Source organism: Palaemon carinicauda, chromosome 44 (assembly GCF_036898095.1).
Source record: "Palaemon carinicauda isolate YSFRI2023 chromosome 44, ASM3689809v2, whole genome shotgun sequence".
NCBI lineage: Eukaryota > Metazoa > Arthropoda > Malacostraca > Decapoda > Palaemonidae > Palaemon > Palaemon carinicauda.
The window spans coordinates 45,567,150-45,581,801 of NC_090768.1; the positions used below are offsets into that span (position 1 = coordinate 45,567,150).

General features: G+C 34.1%; 1 protein-coding gene across 2 annotated transcripts in view; it reads left to right on the plus strand.

The window, feature by feature from the left end:
• ChT (choline transporter) overlaps positions 1-14,652 on the plus strand; it is a 104,228-nt gene that overhangs the window by 73,902 nt on the left and 15,674 nt on the right. Inside the window, exon 5 of one of the 2 annotated variants that reach the window (XM_068366376.1) lies at positions 1,349-1,497. The exons of the other annotated variant lie outside the window; for it this stretch is intronic. Coding sequence (XP_068222477.1) covers positions 1,349-1,497 — 149 coding nt within the window. The remainder of the gene's footprint in view (positions 1-1,348; positions 1,498-14,652) is intronic. 2 annotated transcript variants of the gene reach the window in all.

Genomic DNA, 14,652 nt, shown 5'->3' on the forward strand with positions numbered 1-14,652 from the left:
TCTCCAACAAGTGCAGAAAGTACCTCTTCTAGCTAATTTGTTAAAAATGACAGTCAACTTAAGAGCTAAGAATCTGCAGCCTTTATATAAAAAAAAGAAAAAAAAAAGAAAAATGTATACACCTCCATAAGCATCAAAGTCCATCAAAAGAGTTTTAGTTTCACGAGACCAAAAAGCTTAACTAGGTAATTTAGCCTAAAAAAAAAAAAAAAAACAGGAAAGAGGAAGATCAAGTTTCTCATTACTTAGCTTACTGTCAAACACATCAGTCAAAAGGGTTGCCTTTTCCTTTCCGACAGTGAGTGACATAGCTATCTAGTTCAAGTAATGGAACGTTAAAGAAAATTATAGTTTGTCAAGGTTCTAATTTTGGAAGGGCTTCGTGAGATTTAACGTTCAAAAATATATCTAGAAAAACTCATGTGGAAATCATCTCACAAATAAGAAATTAGATAAGATAAACTAAATATAACAAATAATGTATAATTTGACAAATTAAAAAACTGGTGCACTGCTTGACAGTGAAATGACTATCAAATTCTTAGTAACATCTTATGGGAAGTGTTGTGATTGAAATATAATTTCAGCAAAATTTGATAACTTCTTTATTTCCGAAGTTCTTTCGATTCACAGCTTTGAATACTACAGTTGACAAATATGGTTACAAACATTTTATAAACACTGTGCCCTTTTAAGGCTCATATCATTAACCCACACATACACATAGTGTACAGTGCACATATGAGCAAAGTCTGGAAGGGTTTGTCCCAAGAAAAAATTAGAGCAGGCTCCAGGAGTCGCTCACTCAACAGAGGCAAGTATTGCCAACCCAAGACATCATCACCTACCCCGAACTCCTTGTTATCACTTGCCAGATAACTTTATATCACTTCCATAACATGCTTTATGCTACAGCGTGGTTTTCTTTGCTTGCAATTAAACATTATCCCATTGCTCCTCTGTTCTGGCAAGCAGTACATGGATGTGCTGGGTTAACATTACTTGCCTCTGTTGAGCGAGCTCGTGCTGTGATTGTCTCTAATTTAGTCTCGCGACAAACCCTTTCATACTTCCCTAATATGCGTTCGATGCCAATTGCAGGGTCTCTTTGAGTCAATTCTGTGGAAACTAATGACCAAGAATTTCATTAGAAATAATCATAACGACCCTCTTAGACCTAGATTTATGTATCATCAATTAAACAAGCATGTTTCTAGATAACAATATATTAGTTCAAATAGGTTATTTAGAAAGTAGTATGTACACATATATATCCATTAATATTTTAGATAGTAAAATATAACTGAGTAGACATAAGATCTTCTCTTTGCACTCTGGGCATATGCAGGAGCCACACTGAGCGTCGTCCTCGACATTGACAACACAATCGCAGTTATCTTGTCAGCCTGCATAGCTGTCTTCTACACCCTGTTCGGCGGTCTGTACGCAGTGGCTTACACAGACGTCATTCAGCTTATCTGTATCTTTATCGGTCTGGTAAGTAGATGATAATCAGTTTCTGCTTTTGTATTGACTACTACTACTACTACTACTACTACTACTACTACTACTACTACTACTACTACTACTACTACAAGAACAGTGTTTTTTTATATATTTACCTTAAGAAGATGCTACCGAATAAAGGTTGGTATAATTACTTTGTAATATGCAAGTATGTTTTCTAGTACAATGTAGAATAATTTTGTGTGCACCTGTATTTGTCACATATTGTTATAGAATGCTAATTTTATTACTGATATTCAGATGAGTGGAAAGCTTTACCACTGTGAAATTAAGGAGGTTATTATTAACATCAATTTAAGATACTGAAAAGTAACTGAATATGTCGTATCTGCGATGAATTAGGAATTTAAGGAATGTGGAAAATGTAAAATTCAAAAAGTGCTACAGCTGAAGTAAAAATACTTCAGATTTATAATCAATCTCGAAACCATATTAATAAACTTACAAAACAGTTGATTTCCCCTACATATTTTTGTTAATTTTGAGAAATTGCAAAGAAAAAACAACTGCCACCTAAATTTCCGACACTATTCCAAAACCGCTCTCCAAGCTAGAAAAGAGGGTATAAAAATACCTGTTACAATAGTTTATTTCATATTATTTGTATTTGTTTTTAAACCTTATAGGAGTTCCATTTTTCTATGTTTTAACTTTACGAGATAGAATAAAAAATACATAGAATATAAAACTTTAGTTAATCCGACTGAATGTTTTTTGTGTATGAGAGAGAGAGAGAGAGAGAGAGAGAGAGAGAGAGAGAGAGAGAGAGAGAGAGAGAGAGAGAGAGAGAGAGAGAATTATCTATTCTATGATTAATATCTATCTTCAAACATATGCAACCCCTCGAATTTGCGTGGTCAATACTTTGCTTAGCTTTATATCAAAACTTTTTCTTTAACCCAAAAGTGAATCCCCGACATTATTTTTGGCATCTATTGTTCATCTGTCTGAGAAAGGTTACTAAAAATATCGTAATTCCCAAAAGGATGCTTTTGTGTTTACTCAGTTCTCAGTTAAAGACCTTCATAAACGAAAAAAAACCTCATTCATAGTTATCCTCTAACAGAAAATCTGTACAAGCATACTTGGTGTAAAGGTTTAAAGTCGCTCATGAGTGGGAGAGGCAAGGGACAGTGACCTTGCTCTAAGCCTAGCAAGTAAGACAATGCCCTAAAGACTGACCATTTACTGTATATACATATGATCAGCGCCCAAGCCCCCTCTCCACCCAAGCTAGGACAAGGGAAGGCCAGATAATGGCTACTGATGACCTATAGGCTCCCCTAAACATCACATTCTTACCTCACAAGGATGGTGAGGTTGCAGACACTAAAGAAACTAACGAGATTGAGCGGGACTCGAACCCTAGTCTAGCCATCATCAGGCAAGGACGTTTCCACAACCTATTTAATTTTCATTTATGGAAGCTACACAATTTCGCAATCAAAATTGTGCAAAATGTTACATGGTGCACAATTTAAATTTTTTTTCAAAGACGATCTTATGTATAGTTGAAATTAGCACGAAATTTATACCTATACTCACAAAATAATTATCTTGGTCAATCCGTTTCAGAACGAAGTGCCGTAGATCCGATTAGCTTTAAGAATTATATGATTCAGATATTGATGTGTAACAGCCATCATTTTTGGATAAAGGCAGTAACTAAAAAAATCTAATAAATGAAAGCTCGCTAATTAGTGTAAAAATAAAAACATGTAGAATTGAATCGAAGACGTGAAAATAACATTAAGTTTTAATTGCAAAAACTTGAAGTTTGCCCATTTCTTTTACCAGTTAAATAGATAAAAGTCACCCAGCAAAGAATGCGTATGCAGGTCAAAACTTCAATTGTTTGCGAAAGTTAATTAACTTACTCAAACGAAGGAGTCCTTGATACAATCAAAGGGGGGCGTTCATAATTATTACGGAATATCTCTGTGAGGCTATAAAAATAGATGACGATAGAACAGAAAATAATACAAGTATATAGTGTTTTTTTCTGGTAATTTTTACTGTATAAGCTACAACTTACCAATGTTTTTATGAAAAATTTAAATTGGAACCATATTATGGCAATGAACACTGCAAAGCTATTTATTTATCTCGCATGTAGAAAGCATTACGAAAAAAAAAAATTTCTCCTTTATATAATGGTATTCATTGAATCAGAATAATTACTTGTTAAAAGTTGAGAATGAAAAAGGGAATGAAGGCAAAAGCACAAAAAAAAACGTACTTTGCGTATTTACTCGGCATGCAGTTTTTATTTACAATTATTAACTTGCGATCGCATGAGGGACACAATCCTTCTTGGATTATGATGAATGCTGCATGCCAAATAATGCAATATTTCAAATTTTCTATCGCTATTATTATTAAACAGTGTGCCCAAGTGCACCCTTAAGCAAGAGAACTCTACCAAAGACAGTGGAAGACCATGGTACAGAGACTATGGCACTACCAAAGACTAGAGAACAACGATTTGATTTCGGAGAAAAAAGGCCAGACTATTCGGTGTATGTGTAGGCAAAGGAAAAGTGAGCTGTAACCAGAGAAAAGGATACAGTGTAGTGCTGTCTGGCCAGTCAAAGGACCCACTAATTCTCTAGCGGTAGTATCTCAATAGGTGGGTGGTGCCCTGGCCAACCTACTACCATGCAAATAGTAAAAGATATGTAAACCCAAGTTGTTTTATGTTCTAAAATATCTAGTGGTGTGAATATTATCTTGTAAGTTTTGAAATAGACAATTTTCTACCTTTTCCTAAATAAACAGGAGTGATATTGTAGACCTGTGAGGACAGTAATTAAAACTAGCAATGTCAAATAGTGCCTAAACTTGAAGCAACATACAGAAGTACCGAAAATATTTAGTGCTAAAGATATGAAATCGTTCATCTTGAATAAGAAGGTAAGCATTGTACATCTTGGACAGTATGTTACCACTCAAGAGTGTATCACTCGCTCGATTACAATTCACCAAGAAGTTAGAAGTACAATAAAAACTTTCAAAATGCATCAACTGATCCAAAGTGATTACGTGTAATATTATCATTAAGATATGATACGATTGTCTATACAATCACTCAAAACTAATTGTGACTGACGCTTGCCTTTAAATGACTGTCCGTACTAAGGCAGTAACAAATATTATAAATCCTTAATACAACCTGCATCCTTAAAGGATATTTTCATGAACAACACATTTCTTCTTTATGAGGTCATGTCATTGAGTTTTATCTTTACGCCTAAGGAAATATGACTAATGCAATAATCATCAACTATTCAAAAAAGTTGAAACTTGGAAAAAAAAAAACGGTAACAGAAGTTCTAGATATCCGTAAATCTGTCAAACTGGACTTTCACCCGTTCACTCTTTAAGGAAATTATCAAGAAACTGCAGTGTGATTTTACTCCGCACTATGACATCTATGGTCATCAATGGTTATAATGATATTTGTAATTTAGGATTATTAACTCTTGGACAATTCAAGTATTTAATCACTGATAGGACCGAGTCTATACCTCGAGAACAGAAAGGGCAAACAATGAAGAGAATCCCTAAAGAAAAAGTAGTAACGGAAGATAGAGAGGTATTGTGGAAGAGACAAAAGATTCTCTTGCAGCCTTCACTGCCTGAGAACCATTTACCATAAGGAGGTCAAGAAGAAGACAGGATTATCGAACGGCCCCTTGTGGCAGAAAGGAACCTTTATCCACAGAGAGTTACATGAGGCAAAGGGGCTGGGTCGACTTCGATCTGCTGAATTTGGGAGGTGGGGGTCCTTCCACAGAAGGGCTCTTTGGGGACCCTTACCGTGACGTGGACAAAATATCTGCATCTTTTTTATGTGTGACCCCTCTCTCCTATTCCTTTCTCCAGGGAGAAAGAAAAGGCGCTAATTCAAGGCTGCAAAGTGGCGTGTTGGGGTGAATCCTAAAATAGTTTCGAAATATTTTTAGGAACTTCTTCTATTCTTTATCAAAACCGTGGCTCAAATGTGAGAGAGAGAGAGAGAGAGAGAGAGAGAGAGAGAGAGAGAGAGAGAGAGAGAGAGAGAGAGAGAGAGAGAGAGAGAGAAAATCTGCCAAAAAATAGAGAAACATTACTTGAAATTAAATTTGCAGGAGCAGCACATAGCTGCTGTCATCTATAAGAAGACTCACTTTAGATCTTCCCACATACTCTACGAAACCTACTGACATATTCAATGGCCACACCCTTTAATGTTCGCAAAAAAAATGAAGAAACTCTTTTATACTTTTGCGTTTTCCATTGTGCCCAATCTTTCACTCACACTCTACATATATACAAATTATTTATATATATAATTATATACATACATACATGTATATATATATATATATATATATATATATATATATACACATATATATATATATATATATATATATATATATATATATATATATATATATATATATATATATATATATATATAATGCAAATGGGGAATAAAACAATGGGACGATTCTTATTGAAGACACAAGATGCAATGTTTAATAACGCAAGTACGGATAGTATAGAACGTTTGGGAATTATTGTATGTGTATGCCTGTGAAGGATATAAGGAGGTCAATTAAGAAGATGACGAAAGTAAAGACTTCAGGGATTGCAGTACAAAGGTGGAAGACTGATTAAATGACTGACTAACGTTTGAAGATATGTCGGGTTATGAGACAGAGTTCGAAAGAATGGGTCTGAGAAATAATAGCTTCGCTATATAATGGCAACTGCAATACAAGCTTGTGTGAGATCTACTGGAACAAAAGGTTACTTATTTTACAAGGAAAAGTAGAGAAGTGCACTGTAGAATTTTGATTGAGAAAGAAGGAATGAAAACAGAAAAATTGATAGTTGCGGAGTGTTGATTCAGACAAGAATCAATTCTTTGTATTAAAACATCTATGTGAAAAGTTTGAAAGTAAGTCAAGTAATACCCCTACAAGGCAAGTACGTACCAACAAAAAACCTATAATGTATATCAATTGGATGATTTTGTTGTTGATGACATATATCATAGATTATATTTTTTTAGAACAATTAAAAAAATTTTATGATCGAAACGATACACGTTAAAGTGTTCAAGTTCGTACAAGGCTAATCTGTGGAATTTCCCTGCTGTGAAAAAAAAAAAAAAAAAAAAAAAAAAAAAAAAAAAAAAAAAAAAACAATGGTTAAGGTTGATGTTTGAAGATGATAACAAGTATTGAATGGGGAATTTCGAAAAAAGTTTGAAATTGTTTTTTGAGTGAGGAACTTGAAAATATGTCAGAAAGATTACGGTTAGGAGTGCAAATACATTTGGAACAATAAAACAATTAAAATTAGTATGGATACTGGAATAAAAAAGTGATCATATGAGAGAGAGAGAGAGAGAGAGAGAGAGAGAGAGAGAGAGAGAGAGAGAGAGAGAGAGAGAGAGAGAGAGAACCATTCAAGGATTGGACAGAAAATTGAGTGGATACCTGGAGTGGTTATGGAATCTCTAAGGCTGGAATTTATGAATGGTTGAGCTAACTTAAGAACATGAAAGTTATTTGTGGATGTTGGGTGCAAATTACAGAGAAAAAGTAAGAGGCGCTCATGATGAGCTGCCTCGCATGATATAAGAGGTATTAAAAGAAGTGTGAGGGTCATAAATGTAGAAAAACAGTGATAAAAGAGGTTGTGTAGGTGAAACATAACATAAATGTTTCGAGATGGGTTAGTCGGGTGGAAAGAATGGAGCATAAACGGTTGGTGAAGAGTTTATAAATCGTAGTTATAGTAAGGAGGATGAGAGTAATTCTGGAGAGATGTCGTGAAACAGGTACTGAGAAGGTAGTGATGAAATAATAAAATACGACAAAGTGCAAGTCAGATAAGGAATGGATGAAACACTGGTGTAATGAGATTTTACACACTGATCATGAACCTTTTGTGTAGGTGAAAAAAAGCTGTTTTCGATGTGGATCTTTTCTGCACAGGGGGTTCGCCAGTGATAAAGAAGGTAAGGATTGAATGTAGCAGTGTCTAATGTCTGGTTTTTGCTCTCTGTTCTTTAAAGGTAAAGCTTATAGAGAAGAATGTATGAATTATAGGGGTATTACATAACTTGGCTTTACCAAGAAACATGTATGGGAAAACCCCCTATTGGGAGAGTAAATTATAGGAAAAATGACTGATAAGAGTAAGGGTATGGGTTAATAAAAGGGCGTTTTGATTTTGCGTTTTTTCTTAAAGAAAGTTACAAAACTATATGACATATATGTACTTTAGAAGTGCTCTTGACATAATCAATATAGTGGCAATGATATAGAACATAAGTCACAAGCTACATCGTTTTAATGAAGATATGAAAGTGACTGTTTTAGTGCAAAAGGGGGTTCGAGAGAAAAAAAGAGGATGTATCTTTGTTTTATATCATTCTCTTTGGATCTACATAAAAAGTCAGAAAAAGAATAGCACATGTAAGAACAAACATATGGGATAAGGTACAGATCATGAATACAAGAATAATCATTGACTTTAGCCGATGATTCACTGCTAATTGGGAATAATGAAGAGAAGCTGCAGGAACTAATAAGAGAATAAAAAAAGCGTTTTGCTAGAGAATAGATTGGAAGTAAATGTAAAGAACAAATAAAAAAACCCGAGAAGATGCATGCTGATAGCGATAGTGGAAGGTTTAAAGGTCGCTCTTGAATGGCAGAGGCAAGAGACAATAACAATGCCCTAGAGAATGAACAAATATACATATGGTCAGCACCCAAGTTCCCTCTACCCAAGCTAGGACCAGGATGGTACAGGCAATGGCTGCTGGTAACTAAGCAGGTAGACCTTTAAGCTCCCTAAATCCATTATCAAAGTTCAAAGGGATGGTGATGTTGCTGACATTACAAGAAACTAAAGAGCTTGAGTGGATCTCAAACACCCGTCCAGCAGATCGGCAGGCATGGGGCGTTTCCGAGAGAGAGAGAGAGAGAGAGAGAGAGAGAGAGAGAGAGAGAGAGAGAGAGAGAGTACAGCTTAAGCAAAGACTTCATCTTCTTTAACAAACATAAATCTGAGACGAACATTTCATATCTTCTTCACGACATTTAGCCTTTTCAACATCCCTTTTCGAGGGTTTACTACGGATGACTTTCATTATTTTTACTGTACAGTATACGAAAACCAAATTCCGACCCTATGTAGGTTTTTTGCTATTGTTTGCTACAAATGAAGCACTTTTTCAAAGGGATTCCGAGTTGGACTGGTTTGCGCTTGCCTAATTGATTTGTAGTTTTATGCCTATCTAATCTTAACTTTAGAGATTAGTTACTCGCAGAAAGCTGTGTAGTTATTTTCAAGAATAACAATCTGGAGTATCATGAGGGATTTAAATTTGTTTTAATACAACATGGTCTCCGTAATCACTAGAAAGCGATCTTGCGAGTCCCATCCTTTTAAACTGACATCCAGTATATTTCACAAACAATAAAGGCACTACTTATCTAAAGCCTATAGATTACGGTAAAATCCTGTCACAAAATAAAAAAGGAATATATTGCCAATAAGTTTCATCATCAATCATGAAAAGAATGAGTTGAAAAAGAATAATGCCACAAGCTCAAGGCTCCAGTTGGGGATGCAAGATACTACGGGAAAGAAGCGAAATAAAGAATAAACTATAAAAAAAGGAATAAAAAATAAAAAGAATATAAATAGAAATAAGCAATTAGTAGATAAATCCTAAAAACAAGGCTTTATCAACCTGCTCAAAAAAAAAAAAAAAAAAAAAAAAAAAAAAAAAAAAAAAAAAATATCTATTAAGTTTTAACTTCGGAAGTTACACTGATTTCATCAGGAAGGTTCTTCTCCAATTTGTTTACTACCAAGGTAAAACCTGTGTGTTATTCGGCTTTGCGAAGGGAAAGGCACGACTGTTAGAATGAACTGCATACCTAGTAATACCCGGTGGATGGTAAGCTATGGGAAGATCTAAATGCTGAGGATGGTCAAAATTACAAAAAATCGTATGCGTCATGGACAATGAGCTACTTGAATGACGGTGCCAGAGATTAATAACTGAATATTAATCACCGGTATCACTATTACTTTCACCTTTTCAAGAGGTCTCCGTTCATTTTTCACTGTCTGCTCGAAATGGGAAAATCCTATAACCCATCATGGACTATTTGTTGACGAATCTTAAAGGTTAAAGGTGTTTGGTTGCAGTTCCAGTTTCATCAGAATAGATGCTCACCAGAAAGTATGTCCACAAGCCCAACTCCCTACTGTGGTGCCCAACCTGATACACAGCTTAATTTAAACTCACGGTCCCAGGTTGGGATCTATCTGCTGCTATGCAAATGCTAAGCGAACACGTTACCACTGTAAAAGCCAGGAGGCTATGAAAATTTGCTCCTTTCAGAGATTAATTTTGTTGCCATTCCCTCTACATAATGAACCCTGGGGGATGAAGTCTGGGAATTAAATCAATACCACCAGTTACTCATTTTTTTTTTTATATCTTTGGAGAAAATGTATTAAAAATATGGTTTTCATATATAAACGCAGTCATCAAAATTAACATAGGCAATAATGTTATCAGTAAAAAAATAAGAAAAAAAAGGTTAATACAAACGTTGCATCTTAGTAAAAGTAAGTTCAAAATAATTTAGTTTTTCCACGAAAACTTCGATGACATCAAACAAGTCTTGTGGAAATCTATGGAAAAATCATAAGTAGACCATTTTATCACTGGAAAATAGTGCAAGTTCATTCCATACTTACAAGAACAGTTACATTTTCGTTTTCCCATTTTCATAATGCAGTCGTCAACGTTACCCTGTTGGCTCTACAGCATTAACACCCGTCTAAATCACCAAATTTGATATATCAATCAAGCAATGTGCATTGCAATGAAATCGAATCATATGGAAGAATAATTTATGTGCAACATATTAACAAATATATCGAATAGTAATAAGATTAATCAAGAGTTAAAAAACTCATACTCTCAAGTCCTACTATATTCTCTAAAATCCAATAGACTTTTCCCATTATTTTTTGAAAAAAATGCTGAATTTTAAAAGAATTTACTAAACCACTTAACCATTTTAATATCACGGTTCACTGCTCTTAAAAGTTAATTCCCCGTAAAATAACAGAAACAAACAAAGCATGCGAGCATGACCTTTAACAGATGCGCTTTTGTTTTACGTTTGTAGCATTCATAAATTGGAAAAGTTAATGCAGGTGAACTCATAAAAAAGATAAAAAAAATCTTTTTGAATAATTGTTGTATTTTCATTCAAGTTTTAAACACATTATAAATGAATGAATATTGGCCCACATGCCATTAAACTAAACCTAATATACCTGAAACCAGAGGGGATCTCAGGGATAGGCTATGAACTCCTTGGGGATGGACACGTCCATAAATGAGCGGATGACCTTCCTATTCAGCCAAACGGCAACAAATCAAGTAGGGTCGATCCATTTGCTAAGAACTGCTATTGTAATAGTAATGGATGGTCAGAATGGACATTGTCTCCCATGGAAGTGAAAATATCATATATATTCATATATATATATATATATATATATATATATATATATATATATATATATATATATATATATATATATATATATATATATATATATACATATATATGTATTCCATCTAGCAAACAGTGATTCCAGTATTCACGGGAGTCGTTCACACTTACTGCTTTAAGCACTTTTGAAACATCATACAATCAGGACTTATTAAGCATTCATCTTTCCCATTCTCCTGAAAATTGTAATCTATAAAACATTTTAACCGACTTAGCTCTTTTCTCATTTAAACTATCTAACCTTACTGTTATCTTAAGCCATTTTTGTGTTCTTAGGCAGTCTCATTTTTATTTTTCTCCATTTTAATCTCAATGTAGAAATTTACAGGAACAGTTTCTGTTTCTTTGCCTCATTTGTATTTTACAAAATGTCGGCTCGAGAATACTTTCATAAATATTGTACCATCTTTTTTCTTCTTAAACATTCTCGTCCTCCAAATATTTTGCGTAGCTCTTACTACCTCCGTTGCTTCACATGCATTGTTATTCAATATTCCTAAAAATTTTTACCCAATACATTTACGGGTCAATTCCTTCTACTGCCAATATTCTCCTACCCATATCACCATTTATGAGCCCATCTTCTTGGTCGACATTGGACACAACTTTGTGTTAACAATTATTATCAGTTTTCCTTTTTTAAACAAGTTCATACTACCTCACAAGTCTCTGTAACACAAGAGATTTCCAAAATCAGCAGTATTTCATGCACAAACATAAGATAGGACCACCGAGGCCTTTGTCGGCAATTTCCTCGTGATAATCGATACTTTTTTCCTTCACTCTTAACACGCACGGCCCCTCCTTCTCTAACAAACTTTGGCCAGCATTTCCCCTTTATATCTCCCCTATATAATAAAGAGCAAGTGTCTGGCTATATATATAAACATCTCTTTCCGGTCACGCTCGCCTCTCCAGGTCCTTTGGGTACGAGGAGATGGAGTAATCATACCCTGGTGAGAGAGGGGTTCGTGTGCGTGCATATCTATCAGAATATTCAGCCGTCATTTTTGACGGGTCGATTACACTAGTATATAATAAGAGGACAGTACTAACTCCAATTTAGTCTTTTCACTTTTGCTTTCGAGGCTATAATAGGATACATATGCTCATCACGTGTTAGCTTTTACGACTTTTATACACACAGACACACATTATATATATATATATATATATATATATATATATATATATATATATATATATATATATATATATATATATATATATATATATATATATATATATATATACACACATATATATAAATATATATATATATATATATATATATATATATATATGTGTGTGTGTGTGTTTGTGAGTGTGTGGTTGTGTAGGCGTATGCGCTGATTTTCCATATATCATTCCTTTACAGACAGATTGAAGATCTTACTGTCATTTGTATCATATATAAATATATATATATATATATATATATATATATATATATATATATATATATATATATATATATATATATATATATATATATATATACTGTATATTACTGTCAACATGAAACGATAATAGTAAAAATGATCTTTAAACATATTAACTAAAATCATGCAAAATTCACAATACATAACAATAAAACTGTCATCTTCAAGTATTCACTGTTTTGAAACGAATGAAAAATGAATTACAAAAAAGGCTGACCATAATTCCCCCATGTGAACTTTTGCGCTCTAAATAACTAGAAAATCTCGTGGGATACGTATCAGTATGATGGCTGGCCATTTCTTAAAGCAAATCACGTGACTTGGGCGAGGAAATTGAATCAAAATTCCAGTCAGCAGATATGAGATGAGCTTTTATGGATACGGGGCCAATGTGGGGGAGGTGTGGGATGAATGGAGAATGGTTAAGCCGTAACAGTAGTTTAGGGAGGTCGAAGAAAGTGAATTCAAGGTGGTGTAATGATCAGGGAGTTAGGAGAGGGAAGCACGCGCGGGCTAGTTCCAGATTCGCCACATCAGATCCCAAAAGGTAAAGTTCAGAAAAGTTGAGAACATATTTTTCAATGACTTTAGTCGAGGGATGACTCACGAGTACGCGAGTGAATGCATGCTTGTGCTAGTGCTCCCGAATTATCGAGTCCGATGTACAATAAAGAAAAGCTTGGCAAACGAAAATCTAACGGTTATCGTAGAAAAGGTTCTAAAATATGTGACCATTTCACTCATGAAAAGTGTTTTTTTCCTTAGATGTTTTCTTTATAACGGGTATCTAAGTGTATAAACTAGTCAAGCCTTTAATTTAAAAGATTGATATCCATAAAAAATAATAACAAAATTTTTAATTCATTCAGAACATATGAGCATATAAAAGTATAAGGCTCCTCTCAAATTGAGAGAAATTTTTAATGTAACTGAGGTATTCTTAATTTTAGGGGCCCGATGGTATTCTATAATTTTTTAGACAAGTCGTCTATTTGAATTAAGTTTCCCTAAAAATGTACAATTTAGAAGATGAAGTTTTCGTTTGAATAATATAACTATAACAAAAAGCAAATCAGCACAAGCTGTGATAATTATTAAATAAAAGTGCAAACTTAATTTACTGTTATGAACAATACACAGTATTTATATGACACATTGCAAATCCCCAGGCTCGTAGGAACTCATACAACCTGAAAATAAATACATTAAAAACAAGAAGTGAAAAAAAAAAACACTTTTAGTTTCCTCGAAGCCCAGGAAAACCTGTTCCATAGAAAAACAAAAAGTAAAGCAGCACGTATTTCTTGGACTTTGCTGAAGGTAGGTTGACCTGAGGGTCTGTGGGGAGGGTGGGGTTGGGGTTACGAATTAGTGATTGGAAGGGGGTAGGAGAAAGGCAAAGCAAAGGGAAAAACACCGTCTGCTCCAGGGACTAAGGAAAAGCCAAAATATTTGATAAATGTCGAACGGTCAAGAGACCCAAAATGGCCTCCAGCACAGGGACATGTCAAAGTAGGCTTTTCAGTTCAAAAACATAACATAGAAAGGATTTAAATGTGTTAAAAGAATATGGATATAAATTTTTCGGATTCTTTTTTCATTTTCAAGTCAGATAAATAGTCAAAGTGTGGAAAAAAGTTAATGATTATAATCAATTTAGAACAAATCGTCAATATCCAACCAAATGTGTCAAAAATACTATATGATATAGCATTAAGAATGATTGTTTGAAAAAGCTAGATGCGCATTCAACCATTACCATATAAAAAAAAATTTAACGAACTGAGAACAACAACTACAGTACTGTAGAACGATCAATATGAAATTCGATTACATCAGGATATACAATATGAGAACCAGTAATGTGTTCTAGAATGTATACATAGCATATACTAAATTTTTTACTTTAGTTACAGAGCGTGACAGAGGGACGGGTGACAATGATTAAAGATGATGGATCATCATCTTTGACGAAGAGGAATAATCTGTATTATCTATTTTACTTCTAACGATTAAACAAAAATATCTATGTTAATGCAGACCCAGAAAGCACAACCAAGAAATGACAA